The sequence below is a fragment of the Eulemur rufifrons genome, chromosome 6 (genome assembly GCF_041146395.1).
Source record: "Eulemur rufifrons isolate Redbay chromosome 6, OSU_ERuf_1, whole genome shotgun sequence".
Taxonomy (NCBI): Eukaryota; Metazoa; Chordata; class Mammalia; order Primates; family Lemuridae; genus Eulemur; species Eulemur rufifrons.
In genome coordinates, this window is record NC_090988.1 from 62,441,418 (window position 1) to 62,466,587 (window position 25,170).

Sequence of the window (25,170 nt, forward strand, 5' to 3'; positions counted from 1 at the left end):
ACTCTGAGATGAACGAAGGGGCTGGGGGCAGGGAAGATCTTGAGGCCGGAGGGAGAAAGAGGTCATTCAACACACGTTCCCTGCTCACGTCGTCGGGGTCTCTCTGGGCTGTGAGGTGATGAGATGCTTACTGCTCCATGGAAGCAAACAAAAAAAACCTTTGAAAAGGTGGCCACCGTTTAACAGCCCACTGTCCCCAGGCTCCAACACAAACAGCAGACAAAGTATTCTCACAAGGAAGGCACCTGGTTTCACACTTGTAGAGAATTCCACGGTCACCGCCCTCAGTCTACGTCTCCAGTCAAAAGGCGCCATCAGCACCAGTCACTCTCTGGAACAAGGAAGTCGCTGGGTCACTCAAACCCCTATGATCTGGATATTTCTGGTGACATTTGTCCACCTACTGGCCTCAGAAGTCTTGACCAGGGTCTAAGGGGTTGGTTGTACGTAACTGAACCCGTAGCTTCAAAGAGATGTGTTCGGGTGAAAAAAACAAACGGACTCACTTTCTAATGTCATATTCTGATGTGAAACGAGAAAGACGGCAAATGCAGGACGTGCTAAGCTTAGTAGCTGTGAGCTGTATTTTAACTGGAGAACATGCCCCTTCAAAATGGCGGCTTGGCTAATTGGGCCAGACTCTTCCTATGCGGGGACAGAATTCTATAAATAAAAGTGTCCTGTTACCGCACAATGGCTGGTCCATTCTCTAGCTTCCCACACGCCGCTTTGGTCCCAACCCCCTGCACAAAAGCGCGCAGCGTCAGTGTGTCTGCCCACTGGCCCGTGAAGTGCGGCGGGCCGGGGGCGCAACACAAAAGCCTCACCACAAAGACGTCAGACCACATCCCCGTCAGCCGAGGAACTCAGGTGAAATAACAAGCCACGGTGTCCTTTTCCCCTTTCACATTTGAGTGTAAAAACAGACCAGTCCCTCGCACACACTGTGCGCAGTTTCTAGACAGGCATATAGAGTTACTGTCTGTAACTCTCTGTGAGCCTCCTTGGGTTACCATGCATATTAATACACATTCCAGCATCTGAAGAAGGGAAAATATGGGGTGCTTGGTGATTATTTTTAATTGAATTCATCTGGGAATTTTAAATCCTGAAAATTTAGCCCCTGTGGACAGTATTTTAAGGTTGGAACAGCCTATGATTTTGTCCTTTGGAATGGCAAATCTCCCCGTTCCCTTTAAGAGAAAGTTTCTGCAGCATGTAATGCATTTCAAAGCCAACTGCAAAAATCATTAAATCCCCAAAGGAAGGAATGGGACAGTGGTGACAATGTGCAACTCTTTGCATTCCTTTGACGGCACTCTAGTCTTCATAGCTTCCTACTCAGGAAAAGGAGCTCCGTGTCTCCGTAAAGAGGACGCCAGAGCCCTAGCTCAATGTGCCAGGACGATGGGGAGCCCAGGGAGGGAAGGGTAGTTGCGTGGAAGAATTCTGTGGGCAGGAGAAACTCGATCCTGCTTCCCAGCCCCTTGGCAAGCCACTCTGACGACAAGCGAGGCTCTGCAGGGAGCACACGTGCCACCATCTCTGCCACAGGACATCGCTTTCCCAGGGGCTCGACAAGTCTCCAGTCTGTCCTCTAAAGCCCTGCGGGATCTGCCAACACTGGCCAGTCAAGCAGCAGATGCCCCAGGTCCCCCTTCCAGCCAATCAAAATGGAATTTATTCTCATATAGAAACCCAACGAGCTCATATCCCAAGGGCCTGAGCAGGAATCAAGAAAGCCTTGGGGAGCCTCCACCGTCTGGGTTTCTTGGATCTACCGCGCCCCTCAACCTCCTGCATCCTCAGGACTGTCGTCCACGAGGGTTCAGGTTATGCCCTGCACAAGGGTGCCCAGGCCAGTCCTCTATCACATATGCTGCCATATGAGATGGCATGGACAGGTGTAGAGGTTCTGAGCTTTCCAGCCAAGTCCTTAAGCAGGGACGCACACGGGCACACATGTGGACACATACGGGGACACAGAAGTTGGCAAACTCACTGGCAGGCAGCAACTGGCCCCTGCCCCAAACATGCTCTTGGCATCTTCGAGATCTTGTCTCTTACCTGCCCCCACTCTCGGGGTCTCAGTTCTCCCCACCACAAGGCCCAAACCTGACACAGCTGCCTCCTTTGGGGGTGTCGGGGGGAGCATGGGATGTGCGTGTTGCAACCCTGTGTGCACCTGGGCCTCCAGCAGGTGCAGGTGTGCTCACAGGTGTAGCTGCTGCCCCAGGAGCAAAGCTGTGCCATCATGCGATGATGGAATAAGTTTTTTTTTTTACTTGAGGACAAAGGCTTTTTTTCCTAATCCAGAGCCCTGTGAGTTTTGTTTCCCCTGCCCTTTCCATTCCATGGCTTATACCCAGGCCCTTTATTTCTCATGAGGCCCTAAGCACAGACTTAGGTCTGGAACACTCTAAATCTGTTCCTTCTAGGAACCAAAATCATATCCTGTGGCTGGCTGGCTGGCTTTTATTTCACTTCCCTCTCTCTGGAATCTGGCCTTTCTTCCTTCCTGGCCTTAGTTAACCTTGTCTGTGCTTCATAGGTTTCTGTCCTTTCAAGGCTTGGAGAGGAGGTGGACATTGTTCCCTCACTTGAAGATGGGGAAACCAAGATGCCCCAGCTTTTAGGTGACAAACTGAGCCTTCCAGACTCCACAGCCAGCACCCTGTGCATTTCATGGCACGGTTCCTCCCCACCACCCCCAGTCCCCCTTTAGTGGTGGGTCACCACCATCACACACAGCAACCGGACCCCAGCCTGCAGTCAGTGTCAGCCAGCTCATGACTTTGGAGCACTGTGCCAAAAACATGCAAAAAAGAAAAGTCCATCTAATACCAACCAAGACAACACAAACCTTCCTAACTATTATCAATATACTGGTTCTCTGCCAGTAATAAGGCCAAAAGAGGTGGGGGAAATCCCCAATGCCCTCCGTAGGCCAGGGATGCCTAAACCACCCGGGCACAGAGAGGCTGGGTCCCTGCAGCCTCCACAAAGGAAGCACATTTGTCCCGCTGGTCATGTCCATGTCACAGCTGCCTTGTCCATGCCGCGACAGGCAGGTGTGTCTGAAGCAGCCATCTCTTTGAGAAGATAAAGCACCGTTGAGTCACCCCTGGCCTGGGAGATAAGAGACTAGTGACTCCAACTGGGACATCCCCCAACTTGAGCCCAGGTTTGCCTTCTGTGAAATCACACCCCTTCCAACTTTAGGACTCTGTCATTCTATAAAATCCAACAGGCAACCCACAGGAGCCATCACAGGTGACTGGAGCCCAGAGCCTGGAAAAGAAGGATTGCCTTTCCCGTCATGCCTCTGGTCTCGGAGGAAGGTGTTCTCGCTCTCAAACTCCCTGACCATGCAAAAGGCCATCCCAGAGGCTTTGGGGATTTCACCGTCTGATGCACCAGGTCTGTGACCAGGGTCCCAATCAGTACACCCGGTACTTGCTTGGTCCCCTTTCAAAGCTGAGACGGGGCCAGGCAAATGACAACTGAATTTAATTTCTCTGTTGCTTCTGACGCCAAGTGCATGGAGGTGTTACATCCCAGATTACGTCACTCTGCTCATAAACGTGGGCACTGGGGACTCTCGATAGAAATGAGTCGGGACAGGCGCATAGGGCAGCTCCCTCTGCCCACGGTCTGCAGGCTGGGTCACCGCTGGCAGGTTAAACCAACGTGCATGTGCCTTGGGGTGTGAGTGCAGGGGAGGTGACAACTTACATGGCTCCTTTTGCCTTCCTCGTCTCCCACAGATGTGATAACGGTCTCTGAAAAGACGGTCTGTCCAGTCTGGTTGTTGGTTATCTACAGTGGAACAGGCACAGTGAAAGTTAAACAGAAGGAAGCCTGGGCAAATCCCACGTGTTTTTTTTCCTTTCATTTTTTGAAGCAGGATCACCCAGTAAAGTCATCAGAATGCCCACCCCGCTTTCTTCCTGCGTTCCAGTTCCACTGGCAGCTGGAGACGGAAGCTCCCCTCGTGCAGAGATAAGAGGTGTTAACACAGCTGCACCCCAGCCTTGCCGGAGCAGGAAATGAGGTGATCCGTGGAAAGCACTCAGCACAGTGCCTGACACCCAGCAAGCGCTCAGCAACATCTGCTATTTTTATCACTCTTGGGGCTCATCCCTTGAAACTCAGTGTCAACTTTCTTTCTGACAAATTGCGAGTCTGGGAGTCCAGATGCACATCTTTCATGAGAAGCAAGCAGGGTTTAGCTACAGCAGCGCTACTCCTGATTCCGGTGGTTTTATTGCATGAAGAAAGTGCTTAAGTCCGGAGGGAGACTTGTCCCCATATTCCTCTCTCTGGTGTCTGCCTCCAATTCTGCTTCCCCTGCCCTGTCCCTTCCATGGCTTCTACTCAGGCCCTTTATTTCTCATGAGGCCCCAGCACAATCTTAGATCTGGAACACTCTGAATCTGTTCCCTCTAGAAACCAAGATCATATCCTAACCAGGCACCTCAAAGCTAACCGTGACGTGGACCCCAGGCCATTCCTGCCCCGTGAAGGGCCGTGTCTAACGTTTGGCCTGGTGGTGAAGCAGAGAAAAGACGCCGGCCCTGGAGCCAGGAGGTGTTGTCCTTTGAGCTGTGGCTCAGTTTCCAACAACCACCCAGGATGTCACCCAGAACAAGTCATTTCTCTTCTCTGATTAACAATTTGCTCTTTTCCACATCTTCTTTAAAGTCCCTGCCAGCTCTAATATCACAGACGTCCACAGCCACAACAAAGTGGAAACTCTTGTCCTAATTTGCAGTTGGGGATCCAATTCCAGCTCTGAGGAGGTCAGGACCACTCCTTAGTACCATGTTTTTGAATTTTTGCCTAAATAATTCCTCTCCCTGGAAAAGGACGATGTCTTCCTTTATGCTAGCTTTTTACAAAATTAACTAATGTCATATTTTTAAAAATTCTACAGGCCTATATGCCTGAATTGTGGTACTTCTCAGAGTCATTATTATACCAGTATGCATTTTTTTTCATTTGTAGGGGGAGAATATATACAATGTTTTCCAAATATGTTTCACCACTCCTGACCCCTCTTTCCGGAAGCATCGCACAGGACTGGTACACCACGGAACCCACTTGAGAGCTACTGTATTGTAATAGCACAACTTTATTATAATGGCAACAACAATAACCAAAACACTTGCTTTTGCTTAGTGCTTTACAGTTAACAATGGGATTTCCTATACTTTAGGTTATTTGACCCTCATGGTACTGCAAAGTGAATGCTGGCATCACTATTTCATAAACGCAGTTAGTGAGAGTCAGTAAATTTAACTAATTTTTCAAAAATCACACTAGTTCCTGGTAGGACTCACACTCAGGTATTCTGACATCTACAAAGAGCAACTTCAAGAAGCAACCAAACCTGTTGGCTAATTATCCTCAGAAAGGATGACTTAGTAATATTGGTTTTAACAAGAATAAAACCATCGCTTTTGGAAACATTCTGCAGTCTTCGGGTGAGTGATGCTAAAGGCTTATGCTCAGCAGGTGAACTCAGTCATTTACTCGGAGGGGCACACTCTGATGCTGAGCCGTCGCTGTACCGTGGGAGTAGTGCCCCATAAGGCTACGGCACATAAAAGCTGACCCCATTACGCTCTGTGGCACAGAAACACTGTTGTTTCAGCCAAGTAATTGCCTGGGCATTTGAACAAATACAAGGCTCTTTCACGAGAGCCATCGTGGCCTTGCATACGGGAGCTGAGGTGCAATTGCAGGTGAAGCTCTTTGATATTCACAAAGGCTCTACGGCCTCCTAGCCACCACCCTGAATCTCTGCATGGCAGACGCAAAGAGAACACAGGCTCACAGGAGGCCACCACCCTGAATCTCTGCATGGCAGACGCAAAGAGAACACAGGCTCACAGGAGGCCACCACCCTGAATCTCTGCATGGCAGACGCAAAGAGAACACAGGCTCACGTAGCTTGCTGCCAAATCGCATCGGGGACATCTCACACCAAGGGCAAGCTCATGCTATGTTGCTTTCTATTTGCAATGTTTTCTTCATCAGGTGAGACTGAGAATGAACCTGCTTGCTCCTCAGGGAGGATGCTAGACCAAGAGGCACGTGGGCGTGTCATAGGGTGGGAAATGCTATAGAATTTTGAACAGACAACCAGCAAACAAATAAATGTTTAATCTTGTGGCAATAGAGGGTTTCCCCTCTGAAAATGGAGTATTTCATATTTACCTTCCTCCTGAGGAAACATGAGGATCGATTCATCACAACATGGTCTCTATTTCAACTCTCTACTGAGACATACATAAAACCCTATGAGATAAATTCCTCAAATTCAATACTAGGAAAGTATCTCTCTAGACATCGTTTGCTTCCTTTTTTCAAATGACAAAAATCCCTGAACATTCCTTTGCAATTGAACTGGCAGGAAGCCTTGGGTTAAACTTATTGCTTAAATGCAAAAGTGATTTAGGTTCCTGATACGTATCTCTCCACTTTAAACAGTACCCTCACTCCCTCTGGTTTTTAATCTATATTTTACCATTCTCATTTGCATTTTGGGCTTGTGTATCAAATATGCAAATAAGACCTTAGTTCTCTGATGGGACTGGGCGCTACAGAAAGGAGGAAGTGCTGGCTATGACTGCCCTTACCTTGTGAATTTCTCGGTGCACATGGATGGTATTGTTTCCAATCTTGGTGTCTGTGTTGGTTTCATTGTGATAGCTGGGAGGTAAGCTTGCCAGGTTCACTTCTGATGACGTTTTAGCAGCAGCTTCCTCTGCCTCCATCTATTAAATCAATGAATTTAACGAGCAAAATTATTGCCTCTTGTTACAAATGAGAGTCCATTAGGAAAACAAAACCCCATCTCTCTTTTCCTCTTCTGCAATTACAGAGAGTGGTGATAATGACAGCTACCATTAATTGAGTAATCACTAGGACAAGACATTATACTAAATGTTTTACATATATTATGGCCCTGAAATTTCACAGCCTCCCTAGGAGGTGGGTATTAATGTCATCATTTTACAAATAGGGAAACTGAGGTTCAGGGAGACTAGATAAATTCCCAAGACTCGCAGTGAAGGGTGGAGTTGGGATTTGGACATGTTTGCATTAAACAGCCTTGGCCCCTGTGCAAATGCTGGTAGTGCCCTACACACTTCTGGTGGCCTACCCCAGAGGTCACCTACATCCAATTCCCATACATGCCAACAACCTACTCTGTCTCTCTCTGAGGGCGTTCCCTGGCCACAGAAGTGTGCCCAGTCTGCACAAGCCCCCAGTGCTAGGAGGGACAAGCTATGGAGGTAAACACCCCAGCTTCTCTTCCCCTCGCAAGATAATTCTAAAGCAGATGGAATCTACACAGTCTCTCTCTGAGGCCCCCGGGGGACTAAGCCCTAGATGCCCACAGCAATAACCTGCTCATGAACATACCCTTTCTTGCCTTTCTTCCTTTTCATCTCATGTTCCCACTTCCTGCTAGCGTTTTCTGGGATCACCCCCCTTGGTTGCAGTGTCTTGTGGTGGTGGTGGTGGTGGTGGTGGTGGTGGCAGGGGACACAAACTAAGACAGTTCCTTCTTCCCTGCAGGTAGAGCCCCCCCTACCTGCAGGGAATAAGGTGTCTTGTTTCCTACCCCACCTCTTGGTTGCCCTCGTAGGACACCCTTGCAGAGGGACCCTTGTAGAGGGTCAGCTGACTAGTTCCTGGGGTCCACACCCTTCTGACTCTCCTTGAACACATGTCCTTATCTGGTGTCAGGTTTCTGAGGCCACTGTCCTCAAATCCTCTAGTTTCATGAGCCCCCATGTCATTTATACCAGCTATAACAGTCAACTCATGTAGGCACCCAACTTGCCCTTCCAAATTTATCACCCTGCCCTAGCCCTGATGAGCGGCCAGTTGACAATGTGACCGTCTCATGGCTGATTGGACCCAAAGGGAGGCCACATCATTCCAATCAGATGAGCCAATCAGATACTCTCTCTAGGAATCTAAAATAAGAAACACAAAGAGAAGTTCTAGTTGACAGTTGGCAATTTTCCAATCCTGCTATCTTTGGGCTATTTTTATCCTTTAAAACTAATCCTCAAAAAGTATTTTGCTATTTTAAAAAATCACTGCCCTCTATCCCCTCAAGTACTAGATGAGTCTCCTCTCTCTCCACCTCCCCCAGCCAGACTTGCCAAGCTGGGGTGGACACGAGGAAAGAATCCCTGGGTCTCAATGCAGCACAAGAGCACTAAACTAGGAGTGTGAAGAAAGGCGGGTAGGCACAGAGTCTCAGCTAATCAAACAAGGACTTGGTCAGCGATGCCGTGTACACAGTGCTGTGCTTATTCTGAGAGGGTTGCTGAGATGTTTGAAACTTGATCACTGGCTTCATAATTATAAGAACAACCCCCATGTTTGGGCATTCGCTATGTCTGAGCCATTGCACCAAATGCCATGAAAATTCACAGCAATGTTATGAGGACGGTGTTATTACAGAGTCATGCCCAAAACTTAAAAAAATATAAACACTTGGATCCTTTCCTAGACCTGCTGAATTGGAATTTCTGGAGATGGTCCTCCAGATATTGCTGAGCTTCTCAGATAATTCTGAGGATTTGCCTCCCCTCCAGCTGCCGACAGTTAAGAATCTCTGCTTCAGGTAATAGGGAGATACAGCAAATTCTAGAAGACTAGCTGGAAAATAATATAGAAAGTAGGAAAGGAAGAGAGGGAGTCAGGGAACTAGATAAAAGGAGGTCTAGGAGAAGGCAGCCGTATCTGAGGAGGGGCCCTCTAGCTGGCAAATAAGTCTAGAAGGACCAAGCCACTGAGAGGTGGCCACCAGATTAGACAGGTAGCTGCCTCCAGCACCATCAGAGGGCAACACAGTAGAAAGTACCAGGATAGAGTCACACGAGGTGGGTTCAAGTCCTGCTCTGCCACATGTGACCTTGGGCAAGACACTAAATGCCTCTAAGCCTCACCTTGCTCATATGTAAAATGGGGATGATCCTACTTTGTTGAGTGGATGTAAGAATTAAGGACCATGAAATCCAAGGGCTTGGCACACCACCTGCCACAGGCAACGATGTAATGCACAGCTGCTTTCATAATATTGTCCCTTAAGAAGGCAGTTTCAGGAGAAGCCAGTTTGCCAGAGTCCTGGAGGGAATGGGTAGAAGTGAGAAGAGCAGGCAGTGGATATCATGCGTTTGAAGAGTTTGCCAAGGAAATGGAGAAGAAATGGAGCTAAGACAGGAGAAAGAATGGGCAAGAAAAGGAATTTTTTTTCAAAGTGAGAGCCCTTGCCCCAGTTCCCACTCAGGTTAGTGCCAACAAAGATAGAGCTGACAGGAGACGACTGAAGATGCTGGAGAGGACCCACCCAGAAGGAGAAGGGGATGTTCACGATTTTAAATTGCCATCGGGATCTGAATCCTACAGTTTGGCTTCCAAATCATTGACAAGTTATCAAATGTAGAGTTCGCTCTGGGTTTTATAAGACCTTCCCCCCCACTCAGCCAGTGGTTATTTCAACAGAATGAGCTAACAGTTCTTTAATGGCACCATGAACTAAAAGTACAGTTTACAGTGGAAATTTCAACCACAACTATTACTGCCACTAGCAAGAGAAACTTAAGCCTGAAGCAAAAGGAGCTGTTTTTCATAGAGGAGGAATGTGAATGCTATTTAAAATAGCATTTATAGTTGGTTGACTCTGTGTGTCTGTTAAAGGGGCATAGTAGAAAAAAATGGAGAGATAAATGCAGGCTTGGTAGTGGGGTTCTTGCTAGAAACAAGTGAGGCAATAAGAACAGTCTAAAATATGCCAGTTACAGACCTGGTAATGAGGGCAGGAGAAACAGTATTTCATCCTCAAAATTCGTTTACTATTATAGTAACATACACAATAATAAAACAGGAAAATTGGAATATGTCAGACAGAAGCCATTTGAAGATTTGCTGCTCCCAATAATGATTCTACAAGAAGACTGCTCTGTCTTTCCTGTTAAGAAACATCAACAGCTTGGGCCAGCTGGAATATTTAAAATGCCAGGAAGTTACTTGAAAGCAGATTCATGATACAAATATGTAAACAATTAACACATCTGGCCCAAGTCCTTTTTGGTTTTTCCCTTGGACAATAACTAAGTAAAACTATCCTGTGTTTATGAGATTTAAGGGGATTTCTGGTGGTCTCTTAAAAAAATTAATACTAATGGCCACATTCTATTTTTTGAAGATTTTAAAATATCTTTTAAAATACATATTTTAATATTTTAGGATTAATTTTTAATATTTTAAAAGACATTTTTAAAGATAGGTTCTGTTGAGAATCTATCAGATACTGGTGGTGTTTTCTTATTCTTTCTACTACTACTAACATGATGGTAATGACAACTATTACTTATTGAGGACCAACAGTCTCGTAATCCTTACAACAACCTCATGAGGAGGCTACTTATATTATACCTGTTTTCCTTAACTCCAACTCAAATGGTTAGATAACTTGCTTGACTCATATCCTCCCATTTACTTCCCCCTTTACCCTAAGGGGTGGACATTTTCTCCATGTCAAACTCTGGATCCTACTGCTACTAAGTGGCAGAGATGGGACTCAATGAATGAAAATTGGTCCATTCTCCTGCCATGGAGCTGTTCAACCTCTCTCATCCTATACCCACGGCCAGCAGGGACATTCTGGGAAATGACCACTGACTGGGGTAGATGTGACAGCCAATGTCTCCCCTGGTGGCACACTTCAGCCTGCCCAACTATACAACGCAAGCAGAGCCATGTCTGGAGGGAGGAAGGCTGGGATCCTGGAAAAACCCAACATGGATAACTCCAGTGGAGAAGTCACTGTCACTAAGGTCCCATTGGCCCCAAACTGCCCTGTTCAAGGAAGAGACTGAAGAGGCCATTGCTGCTCCACCTGCTCCCTTGTCAGGAGCTACCATCAGAGGACCATGCTGCAAACTTTCTGAGCAGCAATGGACACTTTCCCACTGAATAAAGAAATGGAGGTGACCTAGTCAGTCTTACAGGGAATCTGTGTGCAGAAGGGAAAGTCCTAGAACCCAGATAAGGAAAACAAATGGCCAGCCCCAGAACCACAGAATCACAAGCCTAACTTAATTTAAAGCCGTAAGGTTAAGAGACATTGGCGCCTATCTGACTCCCTTTATCTTTTAATTGTTCCATGCCATGACTGCTTTGCAATCACAGGAAACAGAAAGGTCCTGGATCTTGGAATTGGGACCTGTCCAGTGGATATTCAGGTAGAGCTGTCCAGGTTGCTGCCTCCCAATCCAGTGTCCCCTTCACCGCACACTCCACCAGGTTGACTGTTGTGGGGCAGAAGGGAAAATATCCCCAAACTACAGAGGGCTCAGGGGAGAAAGCAACTTCTTCCCATAAATAAAAGCCAGCATTTAAGGCTTTGCTCAAGGGGGCTACCAAGTTGGAGACAGCATGAATGTGGAGAAGCCTGACCTACCATCCTGGTCATCTGGGCTCTTGCTGACTCCTTCGCTGGGAAGGCTGGCTCCTTTCCAAAGACAGACTATGGCAACCAGGCCTGCCCACCCCAGGCACCAGGGACAGCTCCCACATCTGGATGGAGAGGGCTGGGCCAGCTGCACCTTCTGCCCAGGCAGCCCTCACCACACCTGGGTGCCCACCATAGAGGACAGAACAGGATGCCATCCACAGTGTTTGGACCTGGAAGGGGACGGAAGGAAGAATCTAGGCCAAGCTTTGCCAAGGTATCTGATAATAAATAGCTGCTAGATATGCACACCTATTATGTGCCAGGTGCTCACACTTACATCAATGGCATTTAATTCTCATAGGAAACTGAGGTTCGGGATGTTAAACGATTTGGCTGATGTCACCCTTCTAGTGAGTGGCAGAGGAGGATCCGAGCCACTCAATAGAAGGGTGACACTGGGAAAATCTGACCCCAAAGCACTCCTGGGTGGAGGTGGAGCTGCCTCCCTCTCACATTCTCACCTACACTCATGCAGAGCTGAGGTTTGAGATTTTGATCTCAATCTTCCTTCTCTGCCCCCACATGGCATTAGGAGAAGCAAGACAGCCCAGACAGATCGCCGGCAAAGCTCAGGGCTCTTTGACTCTTTGTCCCCACATGTTATCCTAACTGTATCTTGGGAAGATGGCACAAGCTCAAAGCGCAAAAGACAAGCTAGAACTTGGAGATGCCTGGAGCTTCCTCAGGCTCTCTCCAAAACCACAGCGCTGGAATCTCAAGGGCTTTGCAAACATCTGCTTATAACAGGGGAAGGCCAACTGCATGCTTGAAGACAATTGCCGGGTGGTGGCAGGCAGCCTGCAGGCAGGTGGTGACCCCAGCTACCCAGGGAGTGTCCAGCCGGAGACTCTGGTGCACAGGTTCCGATCCAGACCTTTGGACAGGGAGGCAGAACGAGTAGGGAGTTGGGATCACTCTGCACTGTCTACAGGTCACCCCGTGTCTGCTGCTGGCCCCAAGTCGGCCTGTCTCTCCAGCCCCTGCTCCCCAGCCTGTCGCTTCCCGGAGCCTGGCACCCTCAGGACGCACCCACCTCCTCCACCGCGCTGCGCAATTTGTGCTGCGTGTCCTCCATCAGTTCCTCAACCTCGCGGAACATCTCGTTGAGTGTGGCCTCCTCTTGCGGGTAGCTGAGAGCCGGGCCGGGCTCGACGGGAGCCGAGGTCGCCGTCAGAGCGGGCGCGGGGGCCGTGGGCACCGCCGCCGCCAGCAGCAGGCACAGTAGGGTGCCCCGGAGTCGCCGCATCTCCGCTCTGTGCCCGCAGCCGCCGCCTGTGTGTCCCGGAACATAGTCAGAGGCGCGCGGACCACCCCCCTCGTCAGCCCCGCCCGCCGCCCGCCCCCGGCGCCCCTTTCTCCCTCCCCTGCCCCCAGATGGGACGAAACCCAGTCCCCTCAGGACGCAGCTCTTCTCCCCGGAACAGAGGTGCCCCCCATCCGCTCCAGCCCCGCGCCCCCGCGCCCCGATCGCCTCCGTACCCGCCAGCCCCATCCTCGAGCACAAGCTGAGCTCCGCTCCTCGCCCGCAATGCTGTTGCCCACAAGAGCAAAGGAACCCGGGTCCCCCACGCTAATACCCCCTCAGTCCCCCTCACCCCAGCTGCGTCCTGGGTTCCAGCCCTGGCCCCTCCTCGAGCTGGTCGGAGTGCTCACCTCACTCCCACCCAAAGCCTTTCCTAGCCCCATCTGGGGTAGGCAGAGCACAGGTCAGCCTCCTCCCCTCGGGGTCGGATCCGAGTCAGCGCCCCGCCCCGCCCCGCACCCATCCGGGGCGAGGCTAAGCTGAGCCATCCCTTCCTCCGCCCCCAACCCGCCGCGCCCCTCACTCACCTGGAGCCGACCGCGCTGCGCTGCGCTGCAGGCTGGATGTGTCTGCGCCCACCCGGAGGCCGCGCGGGGCTGCGGGAGCAGGAGCCGAGCGGTGGGCGGGCCGCGGGGCGGGCGCGCGGCGGGATGCGGCAGCGCTGGTACCCGAGCGAGCGAGCCCGCAGCCCGCGCCCCGCCTGCCCGCCAGGCTCCCGCCCCGCCGAGGGGCCGCCGCCGGCCATTGGCCAGCCCGGCGCCAGCGACCTCACGCCCCACGCCGGCCTCTCCTGCCTCGGCGACCCGCTCTGCGGACGGCCGTCTCCCTCCCTGCATCCCACCGCCCCCGCCGCATCCCAGGCACTGCCATCTCTAGCCTCCAGTCCCCCAACAGCCCACCGAGGCGGGGGCGGGGGTGTCTTCCTGAGTCCCACCTTGCCCTGTCCAAGCCAGCCTCGTGCACTCCTGCAGGAGAAAACCCTCAGCCTAGCGTTGGAACCATCACAGGCTGGCCTCAGTCTGTCTGCCGTGGTTGTGTGGTTGTCGCCGTGCTCCAGCCGGGTTAAGGGTTAACCCACTTGCAGCTCCCGGAATGGGGCAGGAGAATGCCAGCAAGCTCCTTGAGGGTGGCATAGCACAGTGGTTAGGACCGACACCTGCAGCCAGCTCAGCTCCTTCCTGCCTCCGCACCCCCGCCAAGTTCCAGAGTGTCTGTGTTGTTAGCCCAGATATAAAACGGAGGTGACAGCGGTGTGCTACCTCGCGGTTAGCATAATGCATGCAGAGCAGTGTGGGCGCGTGGCAATAGCACATAAGTGACAGCTTTCATCATGAAAGCAGAACTTCGGGCCGGGCGCGGTGGCTCACGCCTGTAATCCTAGCACTCTGGGAGGCAGAGGTGGGCGGATCGTTTGAGCTCAGGAGTTCGAGACCAGCCTGAGCAAGAGCGAGACCCCACCTCTACTAAAAATAGAAAGAAATTATATGGACAGCTAAAAAAATATACATAGAAAAAAAAAATTAGCCGGGCATGGTGGCGCATGCCTGTAGTCCCAGCTACTCGGGAGGCTGAGACAGGAGGATCACTTGAGCTCAGGAGTTTGAGGTTGCTGTGAGCTAGGCTGACGCCACGGCACTCACTCTAGCCTGGGCAACAGAGTGAGACTCTGTCTCAAAAAAAAAAAAAAAAAAAAAAAGCAGAACTTCGTCTTACAGCAGTTTCTCCAGTGCCTAGAACAGGGGCGCTCGGATATTATTTTAAATAAATGAGTTGTTTTCTCAGACCTTCTCCTATTTTCTCATGTTCCTCTTCCTGTCTGGCTACTCCTCCCCAGTCCCCTCAGCCTGGCTAGCTCCTCCGCATTTCTCAGGATGCAGAACCTCTCCTGACCTTACCCCTCTCCTCCACGTCTCCCCTCTCGACCAGACCCCCTCTTCCCGTGCGCTGCCCGGTCACAGCCCTAACCATGGTGTCTCCTCACTGGCCCATTTCCCCCAGGGACCAGGAGCTCCTGGGAGGCAGGGACTGATTTGCTCACCTTTGTGTCACCAGGGCCTCAACCATACACATTCAGTCCCTGAGACATGGATGGGCTGATCATTCTATCAGTGGCTATTGATATGTCAATATATAAACAGCGCTATTGAGCACTCACCATGCGCCAGGCACAGGTATTAACTCATCGAATTCTCAGCAGCCCCATGAGATCGGCACTGCTACTTTTATCCCAGTTTTATAGATTAGGACTTTCCAAAGTTCACACAGCTAGTAAGTGATTGAACTGGGATTTGAACACAGGAGTCTGGCTCCAGAGCCTTCACCCGCACCTGTCACACGCTTCTGCTATAACCCTGGCTGGCAGGTGCCTGAGTCAACTTCGGAATATGAGATGAGCAATTTCCGTAGGTGACCACTCAGAAAACCTGTGTCTGGGGACCATGGCCACTTTGTCGTGTTCATACACCTGAGTCCACAGCAGAATGTCAATGTGGGGAAAGCATATCTGGGGCCTTCTTGGCATCAGGCACTGTGCTCACGGCAACTGTATGAGAGAGGGACCATTGCCCCATTTCATACAGGAGTACATGGAGACTTGGGGAAGCAGGTGACCAGGCCAAACAGCAGGTAAGTGGCAGGGCTGGACGTAGACCCTGAATGTAGCTGACTCCAGAGTTGTGCTCTTAAGCCTTACTCCTCATGACTGCCTTTCTCTGCAGCGCTGTCCACATTCCTGTTTGTCACCAGGATGCACTCCCAGCACCATCCTCTTCAATGTCTGGGCCTCCGAGGGGGGAGCCTCCTGCTCTCCAAGGTAAGCTCCCTGCCCCCAGCATTCCCTGCTCTGGCCACCCTGGCTCAGCCATTCTTTAGCTCTCTGGGGGTGGCTGAGCCTGTGCAAGGAGCCTGGCACTCAGTCTCCAGATGTCCCAGCTTGTCACTCGGGCACAGTATACATTGGCCAGAAACTAACGCTAGACTGGAGGGTATTGCCAGGGGGCACATTTTGGGACCAAGCTGGGAGCCACAGAGGGGCAGATTTACAGAGCACACCATGCTCCTCCAGTCCTCCGTGTTGCTGGCTTTAAAGACCAGGACTTTCCTCCAGATAAAACTTGTCTCCTGCCTTAGGTCTTTTGCTATGGGTTCCAGAGGTCTGGACTTTCAGACTGAACTGAAAAAACAAACAAACAAACAAACAAAAACTTGTGGAGCTGCCCCAAGTGCCAGATGAAGGGCTATGTGTTTTCTTGCTTGGCATCTAAATTTCATACTCCCAAATGTAGGAATGTATCAATAGTTCCATTATTAAGTGAAACTATAAAGGGGGGGAAGGGGAAAAAAGAAAGAAAAGGTAAGAAAATCTACAGGCCTCAAATAGAAGTGCCCTCCCTACCCAGCGTCACGCCAATCCTGTCACCAGCCTGAGGTACTCACAGGCTATAAGGAAAGGCACTGTGCCCGCTGCAGAGATGGGCCCCAACCAAACCCAGATAGGGTGGGGCTCCAAAGGGCTTGGGGTGGGCGTGAGGGAAGCCCAGGGAATTTGGGGACTGGTTGGAGAAAGGGTGACAGTCTGGATGGCCATTTGTGAGGGGCCCAGGAACACAGGGCAGGCAGAGGGTCCAGAGCCATCCAGGTTAATCATCCCTAGAGCGAGGAACATTCCAAAATTCCACAATTTCCATTATATCACTGGCTAAGCTCTGTATCCACCAGGGGCATCTGTTATTTTCTGTTAGGGTATTGGAAACATTTTCTGGAATTATTGTTTAAAAATTCTAAGTTCTCCCATTTTCTCTATGCAGTACATACCTAATCATAAACTGGGGTTCCATTTCATGGTTGAGGAAGTGGCAGCAGAACTTGCTGAAAACTGCCTAGAAATTGACCACACAGCAGTTTCACATCTAGCTGTCCATCCTCCAGAAACGCATGACCACGTGCCTGAGGAAACACGTATAAAGATGTTTATTGAAGCAATATTTACAATGGCAAAAATGTGAACACTTATCAGTGTTTTTCAGCAGGAGAAAGGATTAACTGGGGTTTATACAAGCAATAGAATACAGTACTGCAAGTAAGGTAGTGCACAATATTTGTAGGCAACAAGATCACTACATCTCCAAAACATCATATGGAATGGAAAAGGCAATTTGCAAAATGATATGTACAGGCTACTATTTCTGCATATTTTAAAAACATAAAACAATGGCATATGTTGTTTAGGATATATTGTTTAGCTATACATATAATAAAAAATACAGAAATAGGCAGGCTGCCTTTGAGGTGGAGGTAGGGAAGGAGATGGGGGACGCCTTTAGTCATAGTTATAGTGACTTATAACATTTTATTTCTTTACGAACAAGAGTGTGCCAGCCTGGAGGAACTCTGAAGCAAAAGTGTCCAAATACTCACTTCTGTTTAATAGTCACTGTTGGTTAATTACATGAGGGTATATGGGTGTATCTGTTTTTATTATTTTTGGTTTATTTGAAATATTTAGTGAATAAATTAATAAATCCAAGCAAAAGGCATCCCTCCCAAAATAAAACAAAAAACACAACCAAATGAAACCTCTTATACCTGAGCAGACTTTTTTCTCAGATCTGGTCTTGAGGGAGACGCTGACCTCCCTGAGACTGGGCAGCGGCCCCCATTCCTGGAGGGGAGGGCAGGGTGCGCCCAGGAGGGCGTCTTCTCTCCAGGGAGGCCGGCTGTCTGCCTCAGTGGTGAGGCGCCTTCCCGGAGTTGGAGCCGGCTCTGGCCGGGAGATGGGGCTGACCTGGCCATTCCTCCCTAGGGGAGGGAACGGTGCTCAGACAAGGAAACCTCAGATATCTGGAACCTGTGGACACTGCGTCTGGACAGATGGCTGATTTTTAAAACTTTAACCTTTCTGAAAACTTAATTAGACAAGGGGAGGGTTTATTACACATTTCCTCGTCTTTTTTCCTCTCCTTTCCATCTTAAACAGACTACACGGACTGTAACTTGGGAAAAAAATGTGAGGAGTTGTGATCAGAGACAATGTGCCTGCACAGTGTCTGGAGTCCGTTTTCCCTGCTAGAGTGCAGGCCACGTGGGACTGCGCGTGGTGCTTGTCCCCGTTCCCCTCTCCAGGGCAGCCCAGGCCCTGCCTAGAATGAGCACTCAGTAAGGACGTGCTGAGCGGGGGCAGGCCTGCTGGGGCTGATGCCCCAGCCCTCAAGGACTCGAAAGCGCAGTGGAGAAACAGGTGACTAGACAGTGACATGACAATAAGATGGAGCAAAAGACAAGGAGAAACTGGCAACCAAAGAAAGGGAGGGTGAAGAGAAGAGTAAAAGTCGACTTTGTTCAGAATGCCCAGGAAGGGTGTCCGTCGCTGGCCTGATTAACTGCGATGCGAACGGGAATTGAAGTGGTGTCAGCATGAGCGACCACCCCACCCAATTGGACCAAGGATGGGCATTGATTAAAGCTCCCACCATCAGATTCTTTCCTGGATTTTGAGGCTGGAGAAATCATTCAAGCGAGAAAGAGAGAAACTTCCAGAAGAGTCCATGAGCCTGGAGGATATGGAGGGTGATAGGAAGAGAGTAGCTGCTTCCTTCCACGATGTCATTCTGGTTCTTGGTTCTGGTCTTTCATGAGCCCTTCTGAGATCCAGCTGCACCATCTGCATGGTAAGACAGTAAGTTTTTTTGTTTTAATTCTTCTCATATACTTCCCTTTTTGTTTGAGCGAGGCTTAGTAGCTTTCTATTACTGTCTATCAAACTGCCTTAACTTAGACACCAACCATTCTTACAAATGTCTGGGTTGGGGCAGCCTGTATATTAGTGAGGCAATCCTCTTCAAGGAAGGTCTGCTTTAGAGGAAGTTACTGCCCCACTCCCCAAGATCTTCAAGTAAGAAACAGAGGGCCAGAGGGCCACCAGGTCCTGCTGACAGGGACAAGTCATCAGGAGCACCTCCCCTTTGTCAGCCAACCCTTGACCCCACTGATGTCACGCAGCCTTCCCAGCTCCTGCCTGTAACTTGCTATTGTACTGTAGAAATTGGTGCCAAGATTTTTCTGAGTGGAAACTCCATCTGGCTTTGGAAAGACTGTTCACGTGGACTCAGGGTTTCCATGAGTAATAGCCACCAAATATCCAAAACATACATTTAATTTTCCAAGTTTCTGTGGGTGGGTGAGCAAAAGAGACTCAGAGGACCATGTTCTGGCCATCACCCTTGGCACACGGCACAGCGGGGAGGAGCCTCAAGCCTGGCTGTCTTGCTTTTCTTATTTAGCAGGTGGCTCCACGTGCCCTGGATGTTCTTGCACATGTGTCTGAAGTGGAGGATGACTAAGGAGGGAGAGAATTCTGGCAGAACAAACGCCAAAAGGAGAAGAGCAAAGAATTAATGCTATTTGGAAACTATGGAGGAAGAATATCTAGAAGTGTGTTTCTACCCAGTTCTCTCCACTGCTTGGGACAGAGTGTTGTGTTTATTTCTTCTCTGGAGCAGTTTTTGATGCTGGCTGTATAGTAGAATGACCTTTTTAGAAGTCTGAAAAAAACCAATAGGTGCCTGGGTACTGCATTTAGAGATGCTGATTCAGAAGGTATCAGATGGTGCCCCCTGAATGTCATGACCCAGTTCTTCTTCTGCAGGCCTGTGGTCCCCAAGCTCTGGGCTGAGGACCAGTATGGGTCCGTGGCCTGTTAAGAACTGGGATGCACAGCAGGAGGTGAGCAGCAGCTGAGGGAGCAAAGCTTCATCTGTATTTACAGCCACTCCCCATTGCTCACATCACTCCATAAGCTCCGCCTCCTGTCAGATCAGCAGCAGCATTAGAGTCTCATAGGAGCTCAAACCCTACCGTAAACTGCACATGCGAGGGATCTAGGTTGCGCACTCCTTATAAGAATCTAATGCCTGATGATCTGAGGTGAAGCTGAGGTGGTGATTCTAGGGCAGGGGAGTGGCTGCAAATACAGATTATCATTAGCAGAGAGTTTTGACTGCACAGAGACCATAATAAATCAATTGCTTACAGACTCATATCCAAACTCTCTCAGTGAGTGGCAAGTGACAATTAAGCTGTACCTGGTGGCAGGATTTAAGCAAGAATCCACACTTATTTTAGTCTGTGTGTGGCCCGCCCATTATTTTATTTACCACTTCCATCCGTGTCTCCTTTCCAGACTGTACACTTGTCTTAGTCACCTTATGGTAAGCCCACAAGCTGACCCTAGCAAAAATGAGTAAAAAACAAACATTGCTGGAGAGCTTCTTTGAAAAGGGGGAAAGACCCCATGATGAGACAGCAGAAGACTCTAAGACTGCCAACAAAATGAAAGCTGCATTTTAAAAAAATCCCAAGAGTCCTACTTAAATAATGGGTTCATTGCAACAGGTGACTCACAATCTCCAGGCCCACTTTGTATAATATGTGGCAACCGGCTATTCAACAAAGCCACAAAACCTTCAAAACTGCATCACCACATGGAGACCAAGCACCCTGCACTAGAAGATAAACCTTTGGAGTTTTGCAAAAGAGAAAAATGTGAACATGAAGAACAGAAGCAATTATTGAAGGCCACCACTTCATCAAACGTGTCTGCACTGAGAGCATCATTCTTAGTGGCTAACCACAACGCTAAAACTAAGAAGCCCTTTACTATTGGCGAAGAGTTGATCCTGCCTGCTGCTAAGGACAGTGCCGTGAACTTTTAGGAGAGGCTGCAGTTCAAAAGGTGGTACGTGTTCCTCTTTTGTCTGGTACCATAGCTAGATGAATTGATGAAATAGCAGAGGATATTGAGGCACAATTGTTAGAGAGGATTAATGAGTCACCATGGTAAGCAATCCAGGTCGATGAGTCTACTGACGTTGACAATAACGCAACAACACTTGTTTTTGTGCTATATGTTTTTCAGGAGGATGTGCACGAGGCTATGTTATGTGCACTTTTGTTGCCAGCCAACATCACAGCTGCAGAAGTGTTCAAGTCTGTGAATGATTACATATCAGGAAAACTGAATTGGTCATTTTGTGTCGGTATGTGCACGGACGGAGCAGCCGACATGACCGGATGGCTTTCTGGTTTCACTGCTCTGGTCAAGGAGGTCAATTCTGAATGTGAGTCTATGCATAGAGAAATGCTGGCTAGCCAAAATATGTCACCTGAACTAAACAACATTTTACAGGATGTGATTAAAATTATCAACCACATTAAAGTACGTGCCCTTAGCTCACATCTATTCGTGCAGCTCTGTGAGGAGATGGACGCAGAGCACACACATCTCTTACACACAGAAGTGAGATGGCTTTCTAAAGGTAGGTCACTGGCCAGAGTTTTTGAGTTATGAGAGCTGCTCCAGAGGTTTCTTTTAGAAAAACAGTCACCACTGGCAGCACGTTCAGTGACACAAGATGGGTCACAAAACTTGCTTACTTGTGTGACATGTTCAACCTGCTCAATGAACTTAAATCTGCCACTTCAGTGGAGAATGACAACTGTGTTCAAGTCCGCAGGTAAAGTGGCTGCATTCAAAGCCAAACTGGAATTATGGGGGCGTGGCGTGAACATTGGGAATTTTGACATGTGTCAAACGTTAGCAGAGACTTTGAAAGAGACTGAGCCAGGGCCTTTTTTCTCCCAGCTGGTGCATGATCACCTAGCTCAGCTTTCAGAAGAGTTTGAGCATTACTTCCCAACCACAAAAGACCCTCAAACTGGGAAAGAATGGATCCACAACCCATTTGTGAATAAACCAGGTGAATCGGCTTTGTGCTAGAAGAGGATCAGCTGCTTGGAATTGCAAATGAGGGTGGTCTTAAAAGTATGTTTGAGACAACTTCAAATCTCTATATGTTCTGGATTAAAGTTAAGGCGGAATATTCTGAGATTGCCACAAAAGCACTGAGAAGCCTGCTTCCATTTCCAGCCTCCTATCTTTGTGAAGCAGGGTTTCCTGCAATGAACAGCAACCAAAACAAGATTACAGAGTAGACTGGACATAAGCAACACATTTCAGGTGTCACTGTCTCCCATCACCCCCAGAGGGGACCGTCGAGTTGCAGGAAGACAAGCTCAGGGCTCCCACTGATTCTGCATTAGGGTAAGTTGTATAATTATTTCATTATCTATTACAATGTAATAATAATAGAAATAAAGTGCACAATAAATGTAGTGTGCTTGAATCATCCTGTAACCATCCCCCACCCTCATCTGTGGGAAAAATGTCTTCCATGAAACCAGTCCGTGGTGCCGAAAAGGCTGGGGGCCGCTGCTGCAGGCCACAAGGACAGATCCTTGCTGAGGATTCTCTTATCCTCAGGCCTCCCTGCAGAGCCCTCCTCCCATCCCACCAGCCTCTCCTCTAAACTTTGAACAGCACAGTTGGCACAGCAGTGCTTGCTTTCCTGTGCATGTGGTTGGAAGCTGCCGGAGTGGTGGAAAGAAGGCTGAATGTGGACTAGATAGTCCTGGGTTCGGGTTCTGGCTCTGACCCTACCTGCCGTGAGCTGTCTGTCCTGGGTTCTCTAGCTCTTGGGCACACTAGCCCCCAAGCCACTGGGCCCCTTCCCCACCAGCTGCCACACAGATGATCTGGGAAGCCTCCAAGGGATATGTTTGTGCCTCTGTGATTCAGTCCTGCTTTCCAGCCACCTTCACTCCAGGACAGTTATGACTTCTTGAAGCTGGCGAGGCCAGACTCCACAGGTGCCGCTCTCAGCAGCCTGGCGGGCTGTTTCCAGTTACGTGGGCAGCTGCTGTTGGTTGGGGCTGTGTTAAGATCCTTACGGGCCAGCAGTAAAAAGGAATGAAGTGGTTAGACACACAGCACTATGGCTGCATCTTGAAAGCATTATGTTAAGTGAGAGGAGCTAGATTCAAAAGGCTACATACTGATTCCATTTATACGATGTTCTAGAAAAGGCAAAACCATAGGAACTGCACCCAGATCATTGGTTGCCAGAGGCTGGGATTGGAGAAGCACTGATTTTAAAGGAGCCCGGGAACACTTGGAGGATGCTATACCTTGATTGTTGCGGCAGGTACGTGACATTGGTGTACATTTGTCAAAACTCATAGAACTGCACACTCAAAAGACTGAATTTAATGTACGTAAATTATACCCAAATTAAAAGAAAATGGGGAAAAAGAGGTAAAGTAACTTGCCCAAGGTCAGAACCAGAGATTCAAACAGGTGTGTTTTACTCGTGAATCCTGATCCTTTGGAAACCTGGATCGGCTCTAGAGGTGAGAAGGGGCACGTCTCAGGAGACGGGGCTTTGTCTGTGGTCAGGTGTGTCGGAGAAAGAAGCAAGCAGGGGAGGCATCACAGTGCGGGCAAGGGACTGTGCTCTAGTCATGGTTTTGCCACCTTCTAGATTTATAATCTTGGATAAACTCTCTAAACTTTAGTTTTCTCAACTTTTATGTAGTTTCTCCTTTGTTAAAAGAGAATAGTAAAAGCCTACTTTTAGAAAAATCCTTGTTGGGAGGCACTGCAATTTAATTGTAAAATCAGGGGCTTGGGAGCAACTCCAGCTCTACATTCATTACTCACGACCCAGGTGCCTTGGATGAGTTTCTGGACTTCTTTGAGCCCCATTTTTCCTCTGCTGTAAAAGGAGGACAGGAACTGTATCTATCTCATGGGACTGTTGTGAGTCTTACAAGAAATAGTTTCTTAAAGCACTTAGCAAAATGCCTGGCAAGTAGTAAGCATCAGTGTTAGCTATTATTATATTATCACCATCTACACCATTATGAGGCCCAGCCAGCAAAGCTTTGGAAAGTGAGCAGGGAACAGAGCTCTCTTTGTGTGTGCCCAGCTGGGGCTCCAGGGAAGGCAGGGTGGGTGAGGGGAGTGTCCACAGCAATTTTGCTTAGACCACAAAGGGTTATGGAGGGTCTTGGAGCAGGCAGCTCTTTCTGTTTACGCAGGCAAACCTTTTATCTGCCTCGGCACACAGCGCTGCCAAGATGGCTGGGTCAGGAGAAGTTCACATAATAAACATGCTCTGCACCCAGAACACGTTCCCATCCACGCCTAGGTCCTGTTGCTGAGGCTCTCGTATTTTAAGATTCCTGTTCTTTTCTCCAAATCTCACGATCTTCACATTTCTTCTTGCAATGTGATTTCCATCCAGCTCTCTGATGAAATGTGCACAAGATTCAAATGAAGGGACTTGTCCAAAGCCCCCAGTTAACAAAGGAAAGATTGCCCAGGACTGGAGCAATCTAGATAGATATTGCTAAAATTGTATCTTCTCGTTGTGATTCCTCTGTCATTGTCATGCTCTGTCTGTCCCTTCTTGATCTAAGGCAGATCCTCTGAGTGTGTCTATTTGTTTAGTATCTCTGCAAGATGACAGCCCTCTGCCTGTTGGTGGTGCTGCTGCTGTGGAAATTCACCCACTGGCCAGGAGCACATACCAATATCCATCAGCTTCTAGGCTGGTAGTTCTCAAACGCATCAGAACCACCTGGGGGCAGAGGGCGTGGGTGTTAAACACAGGCTTCTGGATGGGGCCCTAGATTTTGCAGCTCTAACAAGTTCCCAGGTGATCCTAATCCTACTGGTCCAGGGACCAAACCTTTAGAATCTCTGTTCTTGATTGTTGGGGAAATAACAGGCTTCACCGGGTGGTGAGAAGGAACCGCATTGCTGGCAGCACCCTCCCCAAATATGAGCGATTATGACACAGATAAAATTGGGAGGGAAAGTGAGGTGTTTTCCAAGCTTTACATCCCACTTTCTGCCAGCAGTTACCACTAGACAGGCTTGATTAGGTTCAGATTATGGGACCAAGAGAGGAGGAATTGGTGAAAAATCTGCTAAAAAAAAAAAAAATGGACCAATATAAAGGGTCCCAGAAACCAGGAGGACAAAGAGTGATGTTTACAGAACACAACTGATATTCAAAAGGAAGAGCTGAAAAGCAATGCTGAGTGTCACATCCAAGCCAAGGAGAGGTCAGAAGCAGGGGGACAATAACAAGGGAGCAGATTGGACACCGGTTTGGATGTGGCACCTGCCGCAGGTCAGGACAAGCGGTGTGTAAAGGGTAGACAGGTGTTGGAGAGCAGCCTGCCTTTATGAGCTGATGTCTAGGTAAATCCCAGAGGGGGAAGCTAGTAGTTTAAAGGATCAAACAGAACTGAACATCTCTTAAAACTTAAACATTAGATCAGCAGAGAAATTGTGTTTAAAGGATCACATTTTATAAAACTATAATGATATACTATTTTCACCTATCAAAAGAATTAGGCAGCTCTATCTACTCTCATTCATTCATTCTTCAAATATGTTTTAGGGGCTTACATGTGC

The 25,170-nt window shown here is 48.9% G+C and overlaps 1 protein-coding gene across 1 annotated transcript in view; it reads right to left on the reverse strand.

Moving 5' to 3' along the window:
- The window catches only part of DKK3 (dickkopf WNT signaling pathway inhibitor 3), a 39,992-nt gene extending 27,156 nt beyond the window's left edge, over nt 1-12,836 (reverse strand). The window contains exons 1-3 of the mRNA XM_069469582.1: nt 12,582-12,836; nt 6,645-6,782; nt 3,736-3,819 (exon numbers count right to left, since the gene is read on the reverse strand). Of these exons, the coding sequence (XP_069325683.1) occupies nt 3,736-3,819; nt 6,645-6,782; nt 12,582-12,794 (435 nt within the window). The 5' untranslated portion in view covers nt 12,795-12,836. The remainder of the gene's footprint in view (nt 1-3,735; nt 3,820-6,644; nt 6,783-12,581) is intronic.
- Nucleotides 12,837-25,170: the final 12,334 nt, after the last annotated feature.